The 22275-nt window shown below is 44.0% G+C and overlaps 1 protein-coding gene across 1 annotated transcript in view; it reads left to right on the top strand.

Annotated features, from left to right (window-relative positions):
• Nucleotides 1-22275, top strand: part of LOC116985868 (germ cell-specific gene 1-like protein) — a 127879-nt gene that overhangs the window by 94764 nt on the left and 10840 nt on the right. Inside the window, exon 4 of the mRNA XM_033040957.1 lies at nt 7783-7894. Coding sequence (XP_032896848.1) covers nt 7783-7894 — 112 coding nt within the window. The remainder of the gene's footprint in view (nt 1-7782; nt 7895-22275) is intronic.

Consider the following 22275-nt stretch of genomic DNA (forward strand, 5'->3'; position numbering starts at 1 on the left):
GCGGTAGAGTTGTTGTCGTACAGCACCAGAGATCCTGCTTTGATCCAGATAACAGGTGCTGTCTGTATGGAATTTGGGTTTTGGACCATGTGGGTTTTCCCCAGGTGCTCCGGTTTCCTCCCAAACTCCAAAGACGTACAGGTTTGTAGGTTAATTAGCTTAGTTAAAATTATAAATTGTTTCTAGTGTGTGTAGAATGGTGTTAATGTGGGCCAAAGGGCCTGTTTCTGCGTCGTATCTCTAAGCTAAACTAAATCCCCTTTCTCCGGGTGCTCTGGATTATTCCCACATTCCAAAGACGTGCAGGTTCGTAGGTTAATTGGCTTCTGTAAGTTCCCCTTGGAGGATAAACTAGTGTACAGGGATCGCTGGTCGGCGCAGACTCATTGAACCAAAGGGCTTGTTTCCACTGTATTTCTAAACTAAACTAAACTAAACTAAACTAATCTTTGTATCCTGCATATGATTACTGTGTCCAGTATCTACTGTGCAAGGATCCCACAAACATTTTCTCCTTGTATGAACATGCGATAATTACTCTCATTGTGAATCAATAACCTCATGAGCTTTATTCACCTTCAATGCTGCATTGACTCATTTATTTGACATTCATTTCATAATCATATCTCATCTAAAAAATACTTTTCCAATCTTCAGTAAATAACCAAGATGTGTTTTGAAATGTTAAACATTGTTTCCTAACTCTCATCAGGCACTGTGGTCTGGTATTGATTATTGGGAATTAACAGCAGATATGTTTGGATTGGCCATTAACACCTCATTTAAAATGACACCTCATTAAAAATCTTCTCGTCACATTCCTTTATGTCGAACTCCATATCCTGAGACGGTGACCCCTCGTTCTAGATCCCCTAACAGAGGAAAGTCCCTGCCAATGGTCAGTCTGTCAAGCCCAGTCAGAGTTTTATCAGGTTCAATAAGATCTCCTCTCATTCTTCTAAACACGACTAAATAACAGTGTGATTCCATTTTTTAGTTTAGTTTAGAGAAACAGTGTTAGAACAGTCCCTTCGGCCCACTGAGACTGTACCAACCGGCGATCCCCGCACATTAACACACACTGGGACAATTTTACATTCCCCACCAAGCCAATTAACCTGCAAACCTGTACGGTTCTTTGCAGTGTGGGACGAAACCGAAAATTTCGGAGAAAGCCCACGCAGGTAACGGGAAGAACGTACAAACTCCGTACAGACAAGCACCCATAGTCAGGATTGAACCAGGGTCTCTGCCGCTGGTTCTGGTTCTGGTCGATTACTGCGCAAACACCTCATCAGTGGTTATCTCGCACAGGTCGGAGTGAGTAGAGTAGTGACTAAATTTTGATGTGGGCTTTGTTTTACCAAGTTGAGGAGATCTAGTTGCTCAATTCCCGCTGTGAGGCAGTAGCTCTACCGCTGAGCTACAGTGACACCCCTATCTAGTCTGTCCTTCCTCAGGTGAAGCACAATCTCCACGCAGAGCTGTGGCTGTTCCTGATACTGCCTGCTTTCAAAGCTGCATCTTCTGTGTGATTCTGTAGAGGTCCTTGTAACAGATGGTGGCATTGTGCAGCCTGTATAGCTTCCCTTGTAATACAGCACATTCTGTGGCTTGCTTTTGACAATAGGGCAGGAGCCTTTCAATTACATTAAAAAAAATTTGATATAAACATAAAAATGAAGCAAATTATTCCTGCACTTTAAAACTAATTATCCTAACACGGTAAGATATATGATGCTGCAGAATTTCACCTTTCCTGCTGCTTCCATTTCATATCAGCCAAGGTTCGAGTCATTGAAATGGTTTTGTAACACCAGATAATGATCATTTTTGTTACAGATTTAAATCCCATGTACTTGGTTGATGAACTCCCATGCCTGACATAAGAAGCTGAGGAAAAATAACAGAAGCAAAAATAGCACAGGCTTGAGTAGCAAAGAGAACAGAGGATGGGTTTCTGTGACTGAGGGGCGAATAGATTAGCCACCTCTTCAAAGCTTGCACACCGTCAAAGCATAAAACATAGAACATAGAATGAGGGCAGCAGGGTGGCGCAGAAGTAGGCAAATGCTGCCTTACAGCACCAGTGACCCAAGTTAGATATAGCTCTTTGGGCTAACGGGATATGGGAAGAAAGCAGGAACGGGGTACTGATTTTTGATGATCAGCCATAATCAATAGTGGGGGGGTCATTGTTTTAAATAAGGGTCACCCCTTTAAGATGTAAATTTTTTTCTCTTGGAGAGTAGTGATTCTTTGGCGCTTTCTATCGTAAAGGAAGGTCGCAGCAGAGCCTTTGATTTGATTTTATTGAGGGCAGAGCAAAAAGATTCTCGATAAGAAAGAATGGGAATGGGGATGGGGACAGCGGAAGCAGGTCCGCCGGCCCACTGAGCCACCCTGTTCACCATGTACACTAATTCTATTCCACACACTAGAGACAATTTACAAAAGCCAATTAACCTACAAACCTGCACTTCTTTGGAATGTGGGAGGAAACCGGAGCACCCGGAGAAAACCCACCCGGTCACAGGGAGAACATACAAACTCCGTACGGACAAACCCATGGCCAGGATTGAACACGGGTCTCTGGCGCTGTAATGCCCCTGTCCCACTTAGGAAACCTGAACGGAAACCTCTGGAGACTTTGCGCCCCACCCAAGGTTTCCGTGCGGTTCCTGGAGGTTGCAGGTGGTTGCCGGAGGTTGCAGGTAGTGGAAGCAGGTAGGGAGACTGACAAAAACCTCCGGGAACCGCACGGAAAGCTTGGGTGGGGCGCAAAGTCTCCAGAGGTTTCCGTTCAGGTTTCCTTTAAGTGGAACAGGGGCATTAGGCAGCAACTTCAGCACTGAGCCATTGTTCGTATTTAAATTAAAAAATCTATCCGAGAATCAAATACGCCAAAGTAGATATTGGTTTTATAAATCAGCAATGCGCCCTCATTTTTCAGCAGCAGTTTGTACTGAGCAATTTGCACTAGAAACAGCTGAAAATTCTTTTCACGAAACAGTCAATTAGTGGTATTGTTCAAAAGCAAAGCTCAAAGTCATCAGAATGAATAATGCAATCATGAAAACACACGCAGATGTGTCAACCACCATGAGACTGATACATCTGCTGTCTTACAATGTAATTGAACGCAGAACAAACAGTAATCTTATACTCCTCCTGTACATTGGCTTCTCTAAATGGAAATGAAAGTGAAATATTGCTTATCAGTCCCAAGAGTGCTGGAGGTAGACATGAACTAAATATAGCCGGGCTTTTGGCTGTGGTCCAGTGGAAATCTACAGCAGGCCAGTAGAATGGATCGATAAGGTCAAGCCTCCGAGATGAAAATGAAAAAAAAAAATGCAGATGCCGGAAACCTGAAACAAACACTGAAATAGCTGGAAGCATTTCACCAACTCAGGGGGCATCTGTGGAAGGAGAAACAGGGTTAATCATTTCAGGTCAAAGACCCTTGTTCCGATGACTCAAGTATTTCCAGCAGTTCACCATTCGATCATGGCTGACCTATCTTTCTTTCCTAACCCCATTCTTTAGCCTTCTCCCGCCCATTTATTGACCACTGATAATGGATCTTGAGAAGGTGATGGTGTGCCACCTTTAACCACCGCAGTTCTTTTGATGGGACACTCCATTACGCTGTTGGGTCAGCAGTCCCAGGATTTAGACACATCGGTGTTAGAAGAGTGCAATATAATTCCAGTTCAGGATGGTCTGCAGCTCGAAGAAGCACCTGCAGAGGGTAGTTACCTCATGTACTTACATTGGTTTTGCTTCTTGGTGATATATATACATATATATATATATATATACATATATATAGTTATGCACATATGTCTGCATGTGGTGACTGCAGTGCCTTTTGCACATGGATCACACTGCAGCCAGATTTTAGATTTGAGAGATACAGCAGGCCAACATCGCAGAGTCCGCGCCTACCAGCGCCTACACTAGTTGTATCCTCCACAGTCGGGACAATTTACAGAAGACTTATCTTGTAGATTGTAAAAGTATTTTAGGCAGTTGGAGCATAAATGACTAGCAGAAGGATAACCAACCGCCTGACCTCGTCTCTTTATATATATTATATATACAAATGTTAATAATGCAAAGACAATGACAATGCCCCCCAAGTCTTATCTATTTCGGAGCTTATTTGGAGGTTGTAGCATTTAATAGCCTGAGAGCTGTTGGGAAGAAGCTACTCCTGAACCTGGACCTTAGTTTTCAGGCTCCTGTACCTTCTTCCCGATAACAGGTGAAATGGGAGCGTGGCCAAGATGAAATGAGATGCAGCCAGCCCCAATGGGAGAATGCAATTTCAACATCTAGAAGAATTACAGGCAAGAGAGTACAGATTCCCAGACTCCTGCTGTCCACTCCCACCTTCTGATGAATTGCTGCCTTCATTTTGTTTGTTAGTGATGACCTGAGTCATCCCCCCTATTGTAATTAGTGAAACACCATTCTGCTCATTAATCACCCCTCGCGCCACAGTGGGGTTTTGATTTAATAATTATGTGTTTGTTTGCCCGTTGAAACCAAAGCAGCCCTTGAAAGGTTTAATTTGGAGCAGCTTTCTTTACATGGTTGAAGAGCTCTTCAAGTGTTTTATAATATGACGGCCCTGTCCCACGATACGAGCTCATTCAAGAGCTCTCCCGAGTTTAAAAAAAAATCAAACTCGTGGTAAGCACGGAGAATGAACATAGCGGGTACATCGGAGCTCGGGGACCTCTCTTAGCTGCTCGTAACGCTAACGGCAGATGCTCGGGAAGACTCGCTAACGGCAGGTAAGCTCGGGAAGACTCGTCTAGATTTTTCAACATGTTGAAAAATGTCCACGAGAGCCCCGAGTACCGACGAGCGGCCATTACCGTAAATCTCCGAGTTCGAATCAGGGCAAACTCGGGAGAGCTCTTGGAATGAACTCGTACCGTGGGACAGGGCCATTATTAACTCAGTTGTTGACCAACATGTATCACCTCCAAAAGCTGTGGAGATAAAATCTGAAGAAGGGTCTCGACCCGAAACATCCCCTATCCATGTTCTCCGGAGATGCTGCCCGACCCACTGAGTTACTCCAACGCTCTGTATCTTTCTTTGAAATAAAACCCTGACGTGATGGTGCAAAAAAACCCAACTGTTGGGAGATGCTGTTTAGAAATACAGCATGGATACAAACCCTTCAGCCCACTGAGTCCGTGCCGACCATCGTTCATCTGTGCACACTAGTTCTATGTTATTCCACTTTCACATCCACTCCCTATACACTGGGGGCAATTTACAGAGGCCAATTAACCTACTAACCCGCACATCTTTGGGAGGTGGGAGGAAAGCGGAGCGCCCGGAGGAAGCCAATGTGTCACAGGGAGAATGTGCAAACTCCACACAGAGAGCACGCAAGATCAGGATCGAACCCGGGTCTCTGGTGCTGCGAGGCAGCAGCTTTACCAACTGGGCCACACTTACACCACACTGTCACAATCACAATTGTTGAGATTCATGAAATATTTCTCTAATTATCCCAAACTGACCATGAGGGACTAAGGCAAATATTAGTTCATTTAAAGATTCCGTTTGAAAGCGATTAAATTAAATCTGAAATTTGGATCTTAAATAAATAAAGGCAATTATCTTCATATGAAGGGAAGATTGCCTTAGCAGAGTTTCTCAATCTAATAAGACAATCTCTCCTTCATATGTAGGTAATTGCCTCTATTTACTTAAGACCCAAATTTCAGATTTAAGTTAATCACTCTCAAACTCAATACTGAAATGAACTAATATTTACCTTAGTCCCTTAGGGTCAGTTCTTGTCTATTGAGATCGTGAGCCCAGAACCAAGAGAGTCAAAAGTATTTAATTACATGCACAGACAACAGAATAATAAAAATCTTACTTGCAGTAACTTCGCAGGCCTGTGAATGCAATACATGCAGATAAATGTAATAATAATAAAATACAATAAATTAATAACCATAATCTTCTTGTCGAGTCCACACACTTGACTTTGAGGTTTCCGTTGTCCAAGAGCCTAACCTGTTCCTGGGGAAGAATCTATTCTTGAAGCTGGTGGTCACAGTTTTTAGGCTCCTGTACCTTCTTCCTGATGCTGAACCAGGCGTAATGCAACCAGTCAAGAAGCATTCTGTGCATCAGGTCAAACCTGGCACAGGATGTTCATTCATAGAAACATAGAAAACGGTGCAGGAGTAGGCCATTTGGACCATCGGCATTCAATGTGATCATGGGCCCCATATCCCTTGATTCCGTTAGCCCTAAGAGCTATATCTAACCCTCTCTTGAAAACATCCAGTGAATTGGCCTCCACTGCCTTCTGTGGCAGAGAATTCCACAGATTCACAACTCTCTGGGTGAAAAGGTTATTCCTCATCTCAGTCCTAAATGACCTATCCCTTATTCTTAAACTGTGATCCCTGGTTCAGGTCTCCAACATTGGGAACATTTTTCCTGCATCTAGCCTGTCCAGTCCCAATGTTTTTTATAAGATGCCCTCTCATCCTTCTAAATTCCAGTGAATACAAGCGCATTCTTTCATCATATGTCAGTCCCGCCATCCCGGGAATTAATCACATAAAATACAAAGACCTCACCTTGATGCTTCAGTATAGCATGGATACAAACTGATAATTTATGTATCAAAGTAAAGATTGCTTCCAGAAGAAAATATTGGTTCACCATGTTGACCATGAGACCAGCAACGTTTGAAAAATAGGACCAACCTATTGGACATGATGATGCATCAAAAAAAGGGGAATTAAAAATAAAGGGGCATATGTTTAAGTTGAGAGGGCCAAGCTTTAAAATGAGCCTGCGGGGCAACTTTTTCACTCAGAGTGTGGTGGGTGTACAGAACATGCTGCCAGTGGAGGTCGTTGAAGCAGGTATAATAGCATATAAAAGACACTTGGACAGGTACATGGATAGGAAAGGTTTGGAGAGATATGGGCCAAACACAGGCAAATGGACTGGCTTAGATGGTCGGCATGGAAGAGTTGGGCCGAAGGGCCTGTTCCCATGCTGTATGACTCCATGAGGATACAGCCCTCACGAACTGAAGATGCCACAGGAAAGATGTTCTGTGTACTGCTTAGATGATAAGGATGAGATTAAATTGAGGTACCAATGCAGGGGAAAAAGGCCATCATACAACAGCTTGGTGTACTTTAAATCTCTCCCCGCATGCATGGACCTCAGGATTATCTGGGACATGTCAAGCGATGCGCGTGCAATCATTTATACCTTGTACTCAAAGATACAGGAAACTCTGATGCAGAAATCGACACACAGGTCAGCAGCTTAGTGACATTCACAAGTTGAAAACTCCCACGATATAGATGGTTTATTTAGTTTCGTTTGGACTAGAGATACAGCACGGAAACAGGCCCTTCGGCCCACCGAGTTTTTGCCGACCCGCGATCCGCGCACACTAACACCATTCTAAACACACTAGGGACAATTTACAATTTTGCAAAAGCCAATTAGCCTACAAACCTGCACGTCTTTGGAGTGTGGGAAGTCACGGGGAGAATGTACAAACTCCGTGCAGACAACACCCGTAGTCGGGATCAAACCCGGGTCTCTGGCGTCGTGAGGCAGCAACTCTACCGCTGCGCCACCGTGCCGCTCGAGTGTGGTCTAATGACTGAAAGTATTATATGCGTCCAAATATACTCCGTTGTATTTTACAAACTATGTTCTTTTTTGCTGATTTTGCTGTGTGTGCTTTTACCTCTTGATATTTAGGACTTCTAGGAATGGTGGCTCACGTGATGTACACGCAAGTGTTCCAGGTGACAGTGAGTCTTGGACCTGAGGACTGGAGACCACACTCCTGGGACTATGGGTGGTCATTCTGGTATGAAGCTCCTCTTTTGTTTCACATCATTTTTTCAGGCTCAAAATGCTCCTTTTCCGAAGTATACACGCCATGTAATGATGGGAATTAATGCCACTGCTTTTCAGTCATGGTAATTTTTTATTGACTTTCATAACTCCTTTCCTTTGGAAAACATTCAATTCCTCGTTAACCATTGGGGGCTGTTATACCTCACGCTGCCTCGGCAAGGCCAGCAACATAATCAAGGACCAGTCTCACCCTGGCCAGTCTTTCTTTTCTCCTCGGGCTAAAGATATAGAAGTGTGAAAACGCACGCCTCCAGATTCAGGAACAGTTTCTTCCCAGCTGTATCACGCAACTGAACCATCCTACCGCAGCTAGAGAGCGGTCCTGGACTACTATCTACCTCATTGGTGACCCTTGGACTATCTTTGGACGGACTTTGACACAAATAGCAGGAGTAACTCAACGGGTCAGTCAGCATCTCTGAAGAGAAAGAATAGGTGAGGTTTCAGGTCGAGACCGTCTGAAGAAGGGTCTCGACCAGAAATGTCACATATTCCTTTTCTCCACAGATTCTGTCTGACCTGCTGAGTTACTCCAGCTTTTTTTCGTCTATCTTCGGGTTTAAACCAGCTTCTGCAGTTCCTTCCTAATCATTTGGCTTTACATGAATAGCTCGATTGTAATCAGGTTTTGTCTTTCCACTGACTGGTTAGCATGCAGCAAAAGCTTTTCACTGTACCTCAGTACACGTGACAATAAACTAAACTGAACTGAAAATGAACGGAATAAAGAGACAGCACGGTGGCGCAGCGGTAGAGTTGCTGCCTTACAGCGAATGCAGCGCCGGAGAACCGGGTTCGATCCCGATTACGGGTGCTGTCTGTACGGAGTTTGCATGTTCTCCCCGTAACCAGTGTGGGTTTTCTCCGAGATCTTCGGTTTCCTTCCACATTCCAAAGACGTACAGGTTTGTAGGTTAATTGGCTTGGTAAATGTAACAATTGTCCCTAGTGGGTGTAGGTTGGTGTTAATGTGCGGGGATCGCTGGTTGGCGCGGACCAGGGTGGTGCCGAAGGGCCTGTTTCCGTGCTGTATCTCTAAACTAAACTAAATTAAACCCCTGGTACACAAAAAAGCTGGAGAAACTCAGCGGGTGCAGCAGCATCTATGGAGCAAAGGAAAAAGGTAACGTTTCGGGCCGAAACCCTTCTTCAGACTGATCGGGGGTGGGGGGGCGGGGAGAAGAAAGGAAAAAGGAGGAGGAGCTCGAAGGCTGGGGGATGGGAGGAGACAGCAGGAGGGCTGAGGAAGGGGAGGAGACAGCAAGGACTAACAAAATTGGGAGAATTCAAGAGGAGTAAGTAACCTGCTGGGTTTAACTTACTCCTGACTGGTTATGCACTACAGACATAATTAATAATATTAAGATTGCAGAGGGAACATTGTTTATATATAAACCTAGGCCATAATTTTGTAATAGACGTAGTTTAGAACATTTCATGTTTCAGTGGGTATAATATTGGCCTTTTGTGTATCTCATTCGTCCTGCAGCCAAGTACATAGTGGTACTTATTTACACATTCACATTTACAGCGAGCATCTCCCAATCATTCTTATTTACTCTCGTGGCACATTTATTGCGCATCACTATCTCTTACGCACATGACATCCGTGCATGCAATACTCCATTGTAAAATCATCATATTAGTCACGGCACATGTGTACCTCCCTTTAAACGATTAAAGGATCTAAAGAGTCTGAGGAAACGTGATAATAGCCACTGCTAAAATAGAAATGGCTTTCTCTCGTTCATTTAATTACACAACTGCACAGGTCACAGATTGAATTGTCCTCTAACGATAACTATAACGTGGCAGAGACTTGCTTTTATCCACCTGGGTTACTGTGAATGACAAAATAAACATTTGTTATCAGGGCCAGCTTCTGCAAAAGGTCCTGGTTTTAATGGGGATGATGAGCCATGAGGCAGGCAGCAGACTGGAGGTCAGAGGATTGAGAGTGTCATAGTGGCTGGGCCTGTTACGACAATTATCCCAAATTAACCTGGATCTCTGCCTGGCCCTCAGTGAATCTATGGAATTAATTGCCACAGAAGGCTGTGGAGGCCAAGTCAATGGATATTTTTAAGGCAGAGATATATAGATTTGTGATTGGGGCGGGTGTCAGGGGTTATAGAGAGAAGTCAGGAGAATGGGGTTGAGAGGGTGAGATAGATCAGGCATGATTGAATGGCGGGGTAAACATGATGGGCCGAATGGCCCAATTCTGCTCCTATCACTTATGACCTTATGAATTTATGAGTCAAATACCCCTCTGTTGTTGTTGGGAGGGCTGTAGGGCCTGTTTCCATGCAATATCTTTAAAGTAAAGGCTAAGGTCTAATTACTGATGGAATTCAATACTGCTGACCACTGTCACACATCAGCTGAAATAAACAACGCTTTCAAATTGATAAATTACAGCATTTTGACCTTTGAAAGCATGAAAGTGTGCACCTTCAGTCTCAGGAACAGCGTCTTCCCCTCCCCAATCTGGCTTCTGAATGCCCCTTCCGTATGCTGGGGTGCTGTTCATTCACCTCTACCCCATTGTGGACATTGGACTTTGTCTAAGAAACTGATGTGCTACAGTGCTGAGACCTATATTCTGCACTCTGTATCTTCCCCCTTGCTCTATCTATTGTAGTTACGTTTGAGCTATTTTAGTTTGTATCTATATAAGGCATATGCGATCTGTTTGGAAAGCATGCAAAACAAAGCCTTTCACTGTACCTCGGTACATGTGACAATACTAAACCTAAACCTAAAATCTATCTTTTCTCTGAGCCAGGACACTGGGACAACAATCCTGAGAGATTGTTTAAGAAGGAACTGCAGATGCTGGAAAATTGAAGGTAGACAAAAGTGCTGGAGAAACTCAGCGGGTGGGGCAGCAGTTATGGAGCGAAGGAAATAGGCAACATTTCGGGCCGAAACCCTTCTTCAGACTGAAGAAGGGTTTCGGCCCGAAACGTTGCCTATTTCCTTCGCTCCATAGATGCTGCCAGACCCGCTGAGTTCCTCCAGTAATCCTGAGAGATTGTTGGTTTGCAGAATATATTGTTTCAAAACGTTTTCACACTGTTGGACAGGCCCTAAGCTCAGACTGTGGTGGGAACAGAAGAGGGATGTTTTCCAAGTTGCTGAACCAGGCCGTGATACAACCGGGTCAATATGCTCTCTACTGTACACCTTTATTGACATATCTTTTACATACACCCTGCAGCACTCCAGAGATAAGTGAAACATCAATCTCAAGCATGAATGTCACAGGGAATTGTAGAAACATCTTCATCCGTGCATGTATTGTTTAACTGTGCGGAAGAACAATCACACCATTCGAATGAATTTGGCCTGGCTTGATCACAGCTGCATAGAACCTGGATCACTCCTTGTCTAGCACTTGAGCTAAAATGACAATTGCCATAGAGTTATACAACCTGGAAGCAAGCCACAACATGCAAACTGAAAGAACAATATCTCATTTTACACTTTCAACCCGAGGATATGAATATTGAATTCTCCCATTTTAGTTAATGAACCAACTAATCACCCCCACCTTTTATATCCTGCACCCCCCCCCCCCCCTACCCGATCCTGTTTCATCTACGTCCCTTCCTCTGGCTTCACAATTCACGCCTCTTCTCTCCATATCTCATAGCCCTTTGTCTCCTCTCTGTGTCTGGCCTTTGTCCACCCATCTTCCAATTTCATCTCCTCAGCTGTATTCACCTATCACTTCCCTGGCCTTGTCCCAATCCCACATCTCTTCCAATTTTCTCTCCCCACTGGAATCAGTCTGAAGAAGGGTCCCGACCCGAAACATCGCCTGTCCCTGTACTCCAGAAATGCTGCCTGACCCGATGAGTTACTCCAGCATTTTCATAAGATCATGTGATAGACGTAGAATTAGGCCATCCGGCCCATCGAGTCTACTCCGCCATTCAATCATGGCTGATATATCTCGCCCTCTTAACCCTATTAATAATAATAATAATAATAATAATAAATTTTATTTATGGGTGCCTTTCAAGAGTCTCAAGGACACCTTACAAAAATTGAGCATGTAGAAGAAAAACATGTAAGGGGAATGAAATAAATAGCAGAGACATGACTAGTACACAAAGTAAAGACAGAATTCAATACAAAACACAGTATGAGGCAATTAATGCACAGATGAAAAGGGACGGGGACGTGGGGCTAAGGATAGGCAGAGGTGAAGAGATGGGTCTTGAGGCGGGACTGGAAGATGGTGAGGGACACGGAATTGCGGATCAGTTGGGGGAGGGAGTTCCAGAGCCTGGGAGCTGCCCTGGAGAAGGCTCTGTCCCCAAAATTGCGGAGGTTGGACGTGGATGGAGAGGAGACCGGCTGATGTGGATCTGAGGGACCGTGAGGGTTGGTAGGGGGAGAGGAGGTCAGTGAGATATGGGGGGGCCAGATGGTGGAGGGCTTTGTAGGTGAGGACCAGGATTTTGTAGGTGATCCGGTGAGAGATGGGAAGCCAGTGAAGTTGTTTGAGGACTGGAGCGATGTGATGCCAGGATTTGATGTGGGTGATGAGTCGGGCGGCTGCGTTCTGGACCAGTTGGAGTCGGTTGATGTAGGTGGAGCTGATGCCAAGGAGAAGTGAGTTGCAATAGTCCAGTCAGGAGGAGATGAAGGCATGGATGAGTCTTTCAGCAGCGGGCGGTGTGAGAGAGGGTCTGAGTTTGGCGATGTTGCGGAGATGAAAGAAGGAGGTTTTAATGACATGGTGGATGTGAGGCTCAAGGGAGAGGGTGGAATCAAAGATCACGCCAAGGTTGCGGGTCTGGGGAGATGGGGAGACTGCCTTCTCCCCATAACCGCTAACACCCACACTAATCAAGAATCTATCTATCTCTGCCTTAAATATATCCAAAGAATTCCACAGATTCACCACGAAATAAATTTCTCCTCAACTCCTTCCTCAAACAACGTCCTTTAATTCTAATGCTATGACCTCTAGTCCTAGACTCTCCCACTCGGGGAAACATCCTCTCCACATCCACTCTATCCAAGCCTTTCACTATTCGGTACATTTCAATGAGGTCCCCCCTCACTCTTTTAAACTCCAGCGAATACAGGCCCAGCGGCGTCAAACATATTCGCATATGTTTTCTGTTTTTTGCTCAAGATGCCAGCATCTGCAGTGTCTTGTGTCTCCAAGAACAATTAGTTGTTGTATGCAAGTCTAGTGAGAACCTAGTGAACTAAAGTAGTGGTAGTCCAGTAAATGTTTAATGGAAGGAAACAATGTCAATAGAATTTGAACAATACTGAGATGAAGTAGCAATGCAGTGTGGTCGTTGTACATGGTATAAACAATGGTAATAACAAACAGCAGTGGTTTTAATTTTAAAATAAAGATCAATAATAAGGATATTAACAATGAATGTTAGCATAGTCATAGATTGTTCTGTGTAGGTAATCAAGGAGATTAGCTTGGTGCCATAGGGGAAAGGTACTTTAAAATAATGACCGGCACAGTTGCTGCCTCACAGCACCAAAAACCCGGTTCGATCCTAACTATGGGTACTGTCTTTACGGAGTTTGCAGGTTCTTCCTGTAACCGCATGGATTTTCTCCGGGTGATCCGGTTTCTTCCCACACTACAAAGACGTGCAGGTTTTTTAGGTAAATTGGCTTCTGTAAAATGCCGCTACCATGTAAGATGCAAAAGTGGGTAAACATAAAACCAGTGTGAACGGGTGATCGATGGTGTGCGCTGGCGCGGTGGGCCGAAGGGCCTGTTTCCATGCTGCATCTCGAAAACTCTTAAAAAGGCCAAGAATATATACCAGCAGCACCCTGCGAGCATTTGGATGTGGAATGTGGGCTCAAAGCAAAATTAATGTTCATAGTGGCAGGTTACATTAGCACTTTAGCAGACTGAATTTGCTAGGAAATGATTGACTGAAAAGATTGAAAATAGAATACATGTATTGAGAGAAAACACATCACAAGCCAGACTTTAAGAAAATGCTGACAATATGAAGATATGTTTAAGGATTCATACATGGGCATTAAGAGACGTACAGCTGATAATGTATAAAATCATATAGCTGACCCATCCACATTAAACCCTAACCTGGGGCCTTTGCATTGAAAGTGCCGTTAGTAAAAGAACTGTGCAAACTGATCTTATAGAGGTGTATAAAATCATGAGAGGAATAAATTGGGTAGAATCTCTTACCTGGAGTTGGGGAATTGTGGACCAGAGGACATAAGTTCAAGGTAAAGGGTAAAAGATTTAATAGGAATCTGAGGGGTAACTTTTTCACACAAAGGGTGGTGGGTGTATGGAACAAGCTGCCAGAGGAGGTAGTTGAGGCTGGGACTATCCCAACGTTTAAGAAACAGTTAGACAGGTACATGGATAGGACAAGTTTGGAGGGATATGGACCAAACGCAGGCAGGTGGGACTCGTGTAGCTGGGGCATGTTGGCCGGTATGGGCAAGTTGGGCCGAAGGGCCTGTTTCCACACTGTATCACTCTACAACTTGAATGGTACAGTGAATGGTTCACAGTGACGCTAAGTGAATGGGCGACAGTGATCAGGGTGTCCCCAAGGCAGTCAGAACCATTCAGCTCTGCAGAGGTTGTGAAATGAGCTGGTGAACAATCTCCGCTGCCAACATCCAGAGATTTATACATGGATTTGGCAGGGAGGAGACGGTTTTATGAAGCTCGACCTCTCATGCCTGCAGTCAACTTAATGTAGGCGTTGTGAACAGCATTTCTTGAATATTAAAAACCTTGAGGGCTGCACTTGTATACCAAACAAGTCTTGGATGAAATTGGAATCAAAAATATTCTCACATTAAGATGCTGCATCAGATTCAGCAGTATGTCTCACATCTCTTGATTCATTAATAGGCAGACATCCATGAGCTCTAGTTTGAATTAACTGAATGACTGAGACTCCATTAGTTTCTGAATTGGAGAATTTCTAAAATTTTAAAACTTACCACACAGTGCGTGAGGAAATCATTCCACGTCACAGTTTAGAGATACAGCGTGGAAACAGGCCCTTTGGCCCACCGAGCCCGCAACGTCCAGCAATCCCCGCACACTAACACTATCCTACACACACTAGGGACAATTTGCAATTTTACCGAGCCACGAGCCTGCAAACCTGTACCTCTGGAAACCTAAGATCCCAGAGCAAACCCACATGGTCACGGGGCGAACCTACAAACTCCACACAGACAGCATCCGTAGTAGGGACCAAACACAGGTCTCTGGCGCTGCATAATTGCACTGCATAAATCTTCCTTTTTATCAAAGATGCTGCCTGACCCGTTGAGTTACTCCAGTATTTTGTGTCTGTCTTCGCTGTGAACCAGCATCAGTTCCTTCCTACACATCTTCCCAGTTCCCCGTGTATCCTCCCATGTTCTAATTAAGCCCAGTCTGCTTAATCTTTCCACATAAAGCAAACCCACCATCCCTGGTACTAGAGCAGTTAAACTCTCACTTAACTCCTTGTAAGGCAAGCCTATGTTATTGCAAGCCGATTTTATTTTAGGTAAGGGAACCAAAGCTTGATACAGTGTTCCAGGTGAAGTCTCATCTAGCTCTGATATAAATGCAGTAGAATGTTGTTACACCTACAGTATACAGTAATCCTCTTGTAATTAAATCTACCATTTAGTATACTTGCCTATTGGTTTTCAGTGCTTTGCAGTGCTAGTGGAAGAGTCTAGGACCAGAGGCTCAGAATAAAAGGACGTACCTTTAGAAAGTAATTGAGGAGGAATTTCTTCAGCCAGACATTGGTGAATCTGTATGATCTAATACTCTGTCAGAATCCTACCTAATCTTGCCACAGTAGTGAGATAATTTTAACGAAAGGCAACCTATGGCTCTAGAGTAAGGATCTGCAAAAAGCCTTTGACGTATTTAAGAAAAGCCTCAAGAGTGAGTTGTTTTTCGTACAATGCAGCAGTGAACGTATATCAAAGCTGAACTGCAATGATTCCAGCCATCCGACAGTGCTTATTGGAGAGGGTGTTGCAGGCTCAGAGCTAACAACAATGAATGATTGGCAATATATTCCAAGTCAATGATATGTGTGAGTCAGAAGAGATGTTGGAGGCAAAGGTAGTCCCATGAGATTGCTACTATTTTCCTGGACTGTAGATGTTACAGGTGAGGGAAGTACAGTTGGAGATGTTTTGGCAAGTTGCTCTTGTTATATTTTGTTGACATGCACACTGCATTCAAGATGGAGGAACTGAATGCTCATAAGTTCGTAAGTCCTAGGAGCAGAATTAGGCCATTTGGCCCATTGAGTCATTGGCCCATCATTCAATAATGGCTGATCTCTCTTCACCCGAGTTAAATTGTCCCGTGTGTGTGTAGGATAATGCTAGTGTGCAGGGATCGCTGGTTAGCATGGACTCAGTGGGCCGAGGGGCCTGTTTCTGTGCTGTATTTCTAAACCAAACTAAAACTGATTTTCTTTCCTATTAAGAAGCTGTCACGATTTCCTTTTAACTGTACACCCGCAATATAATTGGGAAATTTGTTTCCAGGTTTTCCCGATTGCATTGGTTATATTTGTGGCACGCCACTTGTTAAGAGTATGAGAGTGGTCAAGCGCTTTGTATCCACATAACGTTAAATTGTATTCTGTGGCTTAAAAGGAAGAAGTGAGGGAACAGCATGAATCCAGCACGTTCGACAGTCTAGCAGGCTGCAGGCAGAGGGCAAGTATCATGCAGAGCAATATATTTGTCATTGGTCATAAATGAACTAGAACCTGCTGCCAGGAGCCTCTGGCAATGGAGATCGTTGTTAAACTGAACTTTAAATCAACCCGAACAAATTGTTCATTGAAGCAGGAAAGGAACAGGTGAGGCTGTGTGATGAACAACCATGTCATAGAAACATAGAAACATAGAAAAATAGTTGCAGGAATAGGCCATTTGGCCCTTCGAACCAGCACCGTCATTCAATATGATCATGGCTGATCATCTAAAATCAGTCCCCCGCTCCTGCTTTTTCCCCATATCCCTTAATTCCTTGTGTAAGAAAGAACTGCAAATGCTAGTTTAAATCGAAGGGCCTCTACCCGAAACGTTGCATATTGCTTCTCTCCAGAGATGCTGCCTCACCCGCTGAGTTACTCCAGCATTTTGTGTCTACCTCTTAATTCCTTTAGCCCTAAGAGCTAAATCTAACTCTCTCTTGAAAACATCCAGTGAATTGGCCTCCACTGCCTTCTGTGGCAGAGAATTCCACAGATTCACAACTCTCTGGGTGAAGAAGATTTTCCTCATCTCAGTCCTAAATGGCCTACCCCTTATTCTTAAACTGTGACCCCTGGTTTTGGACATTTTTCCTGCATCTAGCCTGTCCAATTTTTAAAGAATTTTATATGTCTCTATAAGAACCCCTCTCATCCTTCTAAATTCCAGTGAATACAAGTCCAGTCGACCCATTCTTTCATCATATGTCAGTCCCGCAATCCCGGGGATTAACCTGGTGAACCTATGCTGCACTTCCTCAATAGCAATAATGTCCTTCCCCAAATTAGGAGACCAAAATTGCACATAATCTAGGTGCGATCTCACCAGGGCCCTGTACAACTGCAGTAGGACATCATTGCTCTCACAAATCCTCTCGCAATGAAAGCCATCATGCTATTAGCTTTCTTCACTGCCTGCAGTACCTGCATACTTACTTTCAGTGACTGATATACAAGCACACCCAGGCCTCGTTGCACCTCCCCTTTTCCTAATCTGACACCATTCAGATAAAAATCTGCCTTCCTGTTCTTGCCACCAAAATGGATAACCTCACATTTATCCACATTATACCACATCTGCCATGCATCTGCCCACTCATCCAACCTATCCAAGTCACCCTGCAGCCTCATAGCAACCTCATCGCAGCTCACACTGCTACCCAGCTTTGTGTCACCCTCAAACTTGGAGATGTCACATTTAATTCCCTTGTCTAAATAGTTAATATATATTGTAAATAACTGCGGTCCAAGCACCGAGCTTTGCGGCACGCCACTAGTCACTGCCTGTCATAATTAGATAGACAACCCGGACTCTAGGTTCCCACAGTCGAGCTGCCACTTTTCACAACAGTTCTTCCGTGCCCTGCATTCTAACTCTGGCTGTGATACACTGGCACCAGCGGGCCTTCGCTCTGACTTTCCCGCAGCTCCGGGCCTCACTCACCCAGACCCGCAATGGACCCCAACTCTACTTTATCCAACAGCAGATCCACGCCCTCAACAAACGATTCCTTGTCTACAAAAAAAAACTTCCTTTGTCCTACCCCCTCCCCTGACATCAGTCTGAAGAAGGGTCTCGACCCGAAACATCGCCAATTCCTTCTCTCCATAGATACTGCCTCACCCGCTGAGTTTCTCCGGCATTTTGTGCCTACCTTCGATTTTACCAGCATCTACAGTTCTTTCTTAAACAAACAAGGTCCCATTAATTCCTACACTTTGCTTCCTGTCTGCCAACCAGTTCTCTCCCCATATCGATACCCTGCCCCCAATACCATGTGTTCTAATTTTGCACACTAATCTCTTGCATGGGACTGTCAAAGGCTTTTTGAAAGTCCAGATACACCACATCCACTGGCTCTCCCTTATCCATTCTACTTGTTACATCCTCAAAAAATTCCAACATTGTCACTGGGAACAAGGCCAACAAGTATTCAATAAACTTCCAAATTACTTTAGAACAATCTATAAATAAATTGCATGAATTTCATTTTCAGTTGTTATTTTGTAAACATCGTATTTGTATTTAATTCAAGCCAATATTGAAAGATACAGCGTGGAAACAGGCCCTTCGGCCCACAGAGTCCATGACGAATAGCAACCACCGCACACTAGCACTATCCTGCACACATTAGGGACAATTTACTATTTTCACCAAGTCAATTGACCTATAAACCTGTACGTTTTTGGAGTGTGGGAGGAAACTGGAGCTCCCGGAGAAAACCTACGCTACAGTTGGCAGCCCTCGTCAGGGTCAAACCCGGGTATCTGGCACTGTAAGGCAGCATTTGCCACTTTTATGCCACTTTTACATTCACTACCGACACTAGGGGCGATTTACGGAGGCCAATTAACGTACAAACCTGCACGTCTTAGGGATGTGTGAGGAAACCAGAGCGCTCCGGGGAAACCCATGCAGTCACAGGGAGAACGTGCAAGCTCCACACAGATAGCACACGAGGTCAGGATCCAACCCGGGTCTCTGGAGGTGTAAGGCAGCAGATCCACCAGCTGTGCCACTGTGTCGACATATTAAATCATTTCCATTATATCCAAACAAAACCATGCAAACTATGAAAAGTATATAGGCTAAAGATTTGAAGATTATTATTTTTTTAAAATTGCTCAATTTAAACCATAATCCCTAGTTCCCTCGTTTCCTTGCAAAACAAAACAAGCATCAAAATGAACACCTGACCTGGTGAGGTTCCATGGGGTTCTACTGCACTCCGCCTGCCTCCAGAATTGTAGCACATTTATTTATCCAAAATTTATAATTTGCGCCGGAAAGCAAAATTGTGTCACTGACCTGAGCAACATCACAGCATTTGTTATGAGAGGACTAGAAAATAAAGACCGGGTGCATTGCTGAGGCTTTGGTCAGACCAGATTTGGAGTATTGTGGGCAGTTTTGGGCCCCATATCTGAGGAAGGATGTGCTGGCTCTGGAGAGGATCCAGAAGAGGTTTATGAGAATGATCCCAGGAATGAGTGGGTTAACATATGATGAGCATATGATGAGCATTGGTCCTGTACTCGCTGGAGTTTAGAAGGATGAGGGAACACCTTATTGAAACTTACCAGGTAGTGAATGGGGTTGAAAGGGAAAGATAGATCAGCCATGATTGAATGGTGGAGTAGACTCGATGGGCCAAATGGCCTAATCCTGCTCCTATAACTTATGGACGTATGAACGTATTGTGGCTGTATTATAGTACTGAAGGCCTGCATTCGAGAAGTACCCTCACCCTGAGCAAAGCTGTTCCCAGCTCGGCTCCTACAACTTCTGAACACAGAGAGCTCTGGTTAAATTCTAGCCATTCATGTTGTACTTTGCCACAAAGTAGAGATGACAGTCACTTGGTCCATCAAGTCTACACTGGCTCAAGAAGCGATCCCATCATTCCTACACCCCCCCCCCCATCATCCTTTTCCCCTGCCTAAAGCACTTCTCTCTCATATGTGTCCATTTAACTACTCCTGCTTCCACTGTCACACGCCTACACTAGATGCAATTTATAGTAGCCAATTAACCAATCACCATGTCTTGGGCATGTGGGAGTAAATTGTACTGTACTGCCTACATTGACCTTGCGCTGTTCCAAAAATAGTCCCCATCAAGGCATATATATATATAGTAATTATAGCAATTATAGTGGTGTCAACTGCCTGGGTTTTACTACATTAAATTCCATTACAAATACTCATATTTGAATTTCCCCCTGTAATTATACCATATTATAGTTCAATAAATGAAACCAATCTTGGTTTTGTCCTATTATGCCTTCTTAATCATAGAAATGTTATTTCGTTTTGGTATTTACAGTAAATCTGAATGTATTTTATGATTCTTTATTCTTAGATAAAATACCTAATCTTCTCCCACCAAAGGTGAGATGGATAGAGCTTCATAAGTTCATCAAACATAGGAACAGAATTAGGCCATTCGGCCCATCATGTCTACTCCGCCATTCAGTCATCCCTGTTCCACCTTACCCCATTCTCCTGCCTTCTCCCCATGACCTTTGTCCCCCCCACCCCCCCTCCTAAGATTCAAGAGCCTGTTAATCTCCACTTTAAAAATACCCAATGACTTGGCCACCACACCCGTCTGTGGCAATGAATTCCACTGATTCACCATCCTCTGAACTTGAGGGACCTTTCAGATGTTCTAATTAATAACACATTCCAAAGATAGATATGCAGATTGATTAAAAACTTATGCTTTTTCATGAAGTAATTCACCAATCAGTTGACTGATCCGCAATTCCGTGTCCCTCACCATCTTCCAGTCCCGCCTCAAGACCCATCTCTTCACCTCTGCCTATCCTTAACCCCACGTCCCCCTCCCTTTTCATCTGTGCTTGAATTGCCTCATATTGTGTTTTGAATTGAATTCTGTCTTTAATTTGTGTACTAGTCATGTCTCTACTATTGATTTCATTCCGCTTACATGTTTTTCCTCTACCTGCTAAATTTTTGTAAGGTGTCCTTGAGACTCTTGAAAGGCGCCCATAAATAAAATTTATTATTATTATTATTACTAGTCAACCCACTAAAATGGGTTGACTCATAATCCTAAACTAGATAGGAATGTCACCATTCTTGAATGGTCGTTAAAGCCATATTGCATCGTCCACAAATAGACTTCCCTTCAACAAAGGGAATATTCTGCCTTATCCTATCTGTTCTGTTAATAAATCCTAAAATCCTCATTTAAGTCACTGTTAACTATCCATATTCCCAAGGTAATAGTTTGACTGGTAACTAGCATTGGTCTTAGAACACTGCACTGTTTGGAACAAAAATGCTTCCGAATCGGGTGCCCCAACTGTGAGAGGGATGAAGGCCCTCACTTCTCACTTCTCACACTAGTTTCCACTTCTCACACTAGTTCTCCGACCAGTCCGACTGTCCTCCTGATTAAATTTTACATTGCATGCTCCGTTGTCAACTCCCCCTAGCTAACAATCATCTGTTCTACATTTCCCTTGACGTTTGTCCCTGTTGATCACTCGTTTTCACACCCTACCCATCCACATCTCTGGTTTCCCACTCCCCTGACTCTCAGTCTGGAGAAGGGATTTCGACCCGAAACGTCATCCACTCCTTCCCTCCAGAGATGCTGCCTGCCCCGCTGAGTTACTCCAGCATTTTGTGTCTATCTTCGGTGTAAACCAGCATCTGCAGTTCCATCCTACACATATGTTATACGCCTTGGTTAAGTCTCCCCCCTCCTTTTTTTAAATTAAGCTTCAGTCTTTCCTTTGAGTTAAATCTTTCGAGTCCAATATCTATGACAGAGAACGGTGGGAGTTCCTTCGACACGAGGGCTTCAAAGGGGCTTCACGTCATGCTGAGTAAAGATTGTGTTGAAGTGCTTTTGCACTGTTCCCTCGTCGCCTGTAGAGGTCACTGTGTCGCACTCTCTCAGAAACCTGGTGATTAAGCAGCCACTCATCATCTCAATAGGTTGCTGAAGGTATAATGAAGAGGAAACACCATCAAATAACAGCTGCTTGTGAAAACATAGTTAAATTACAGGACAGCTTGCATG

Source organism: Amblyraja radiata, chromosome 22, assembly GCF_010909765.2.
Source record: "Amblyraja radiata isolate CabotCenter1 chromosome 22, sAmbRad1.1.pri, whole genome shotgun sequence".
Taxonomy (NCBI): Eukaryota; Metazoa; Chordata; class Chondrichthyes; order Rajiformes; family Rajidae; genus Amblyraja; species Amblyraja radiata.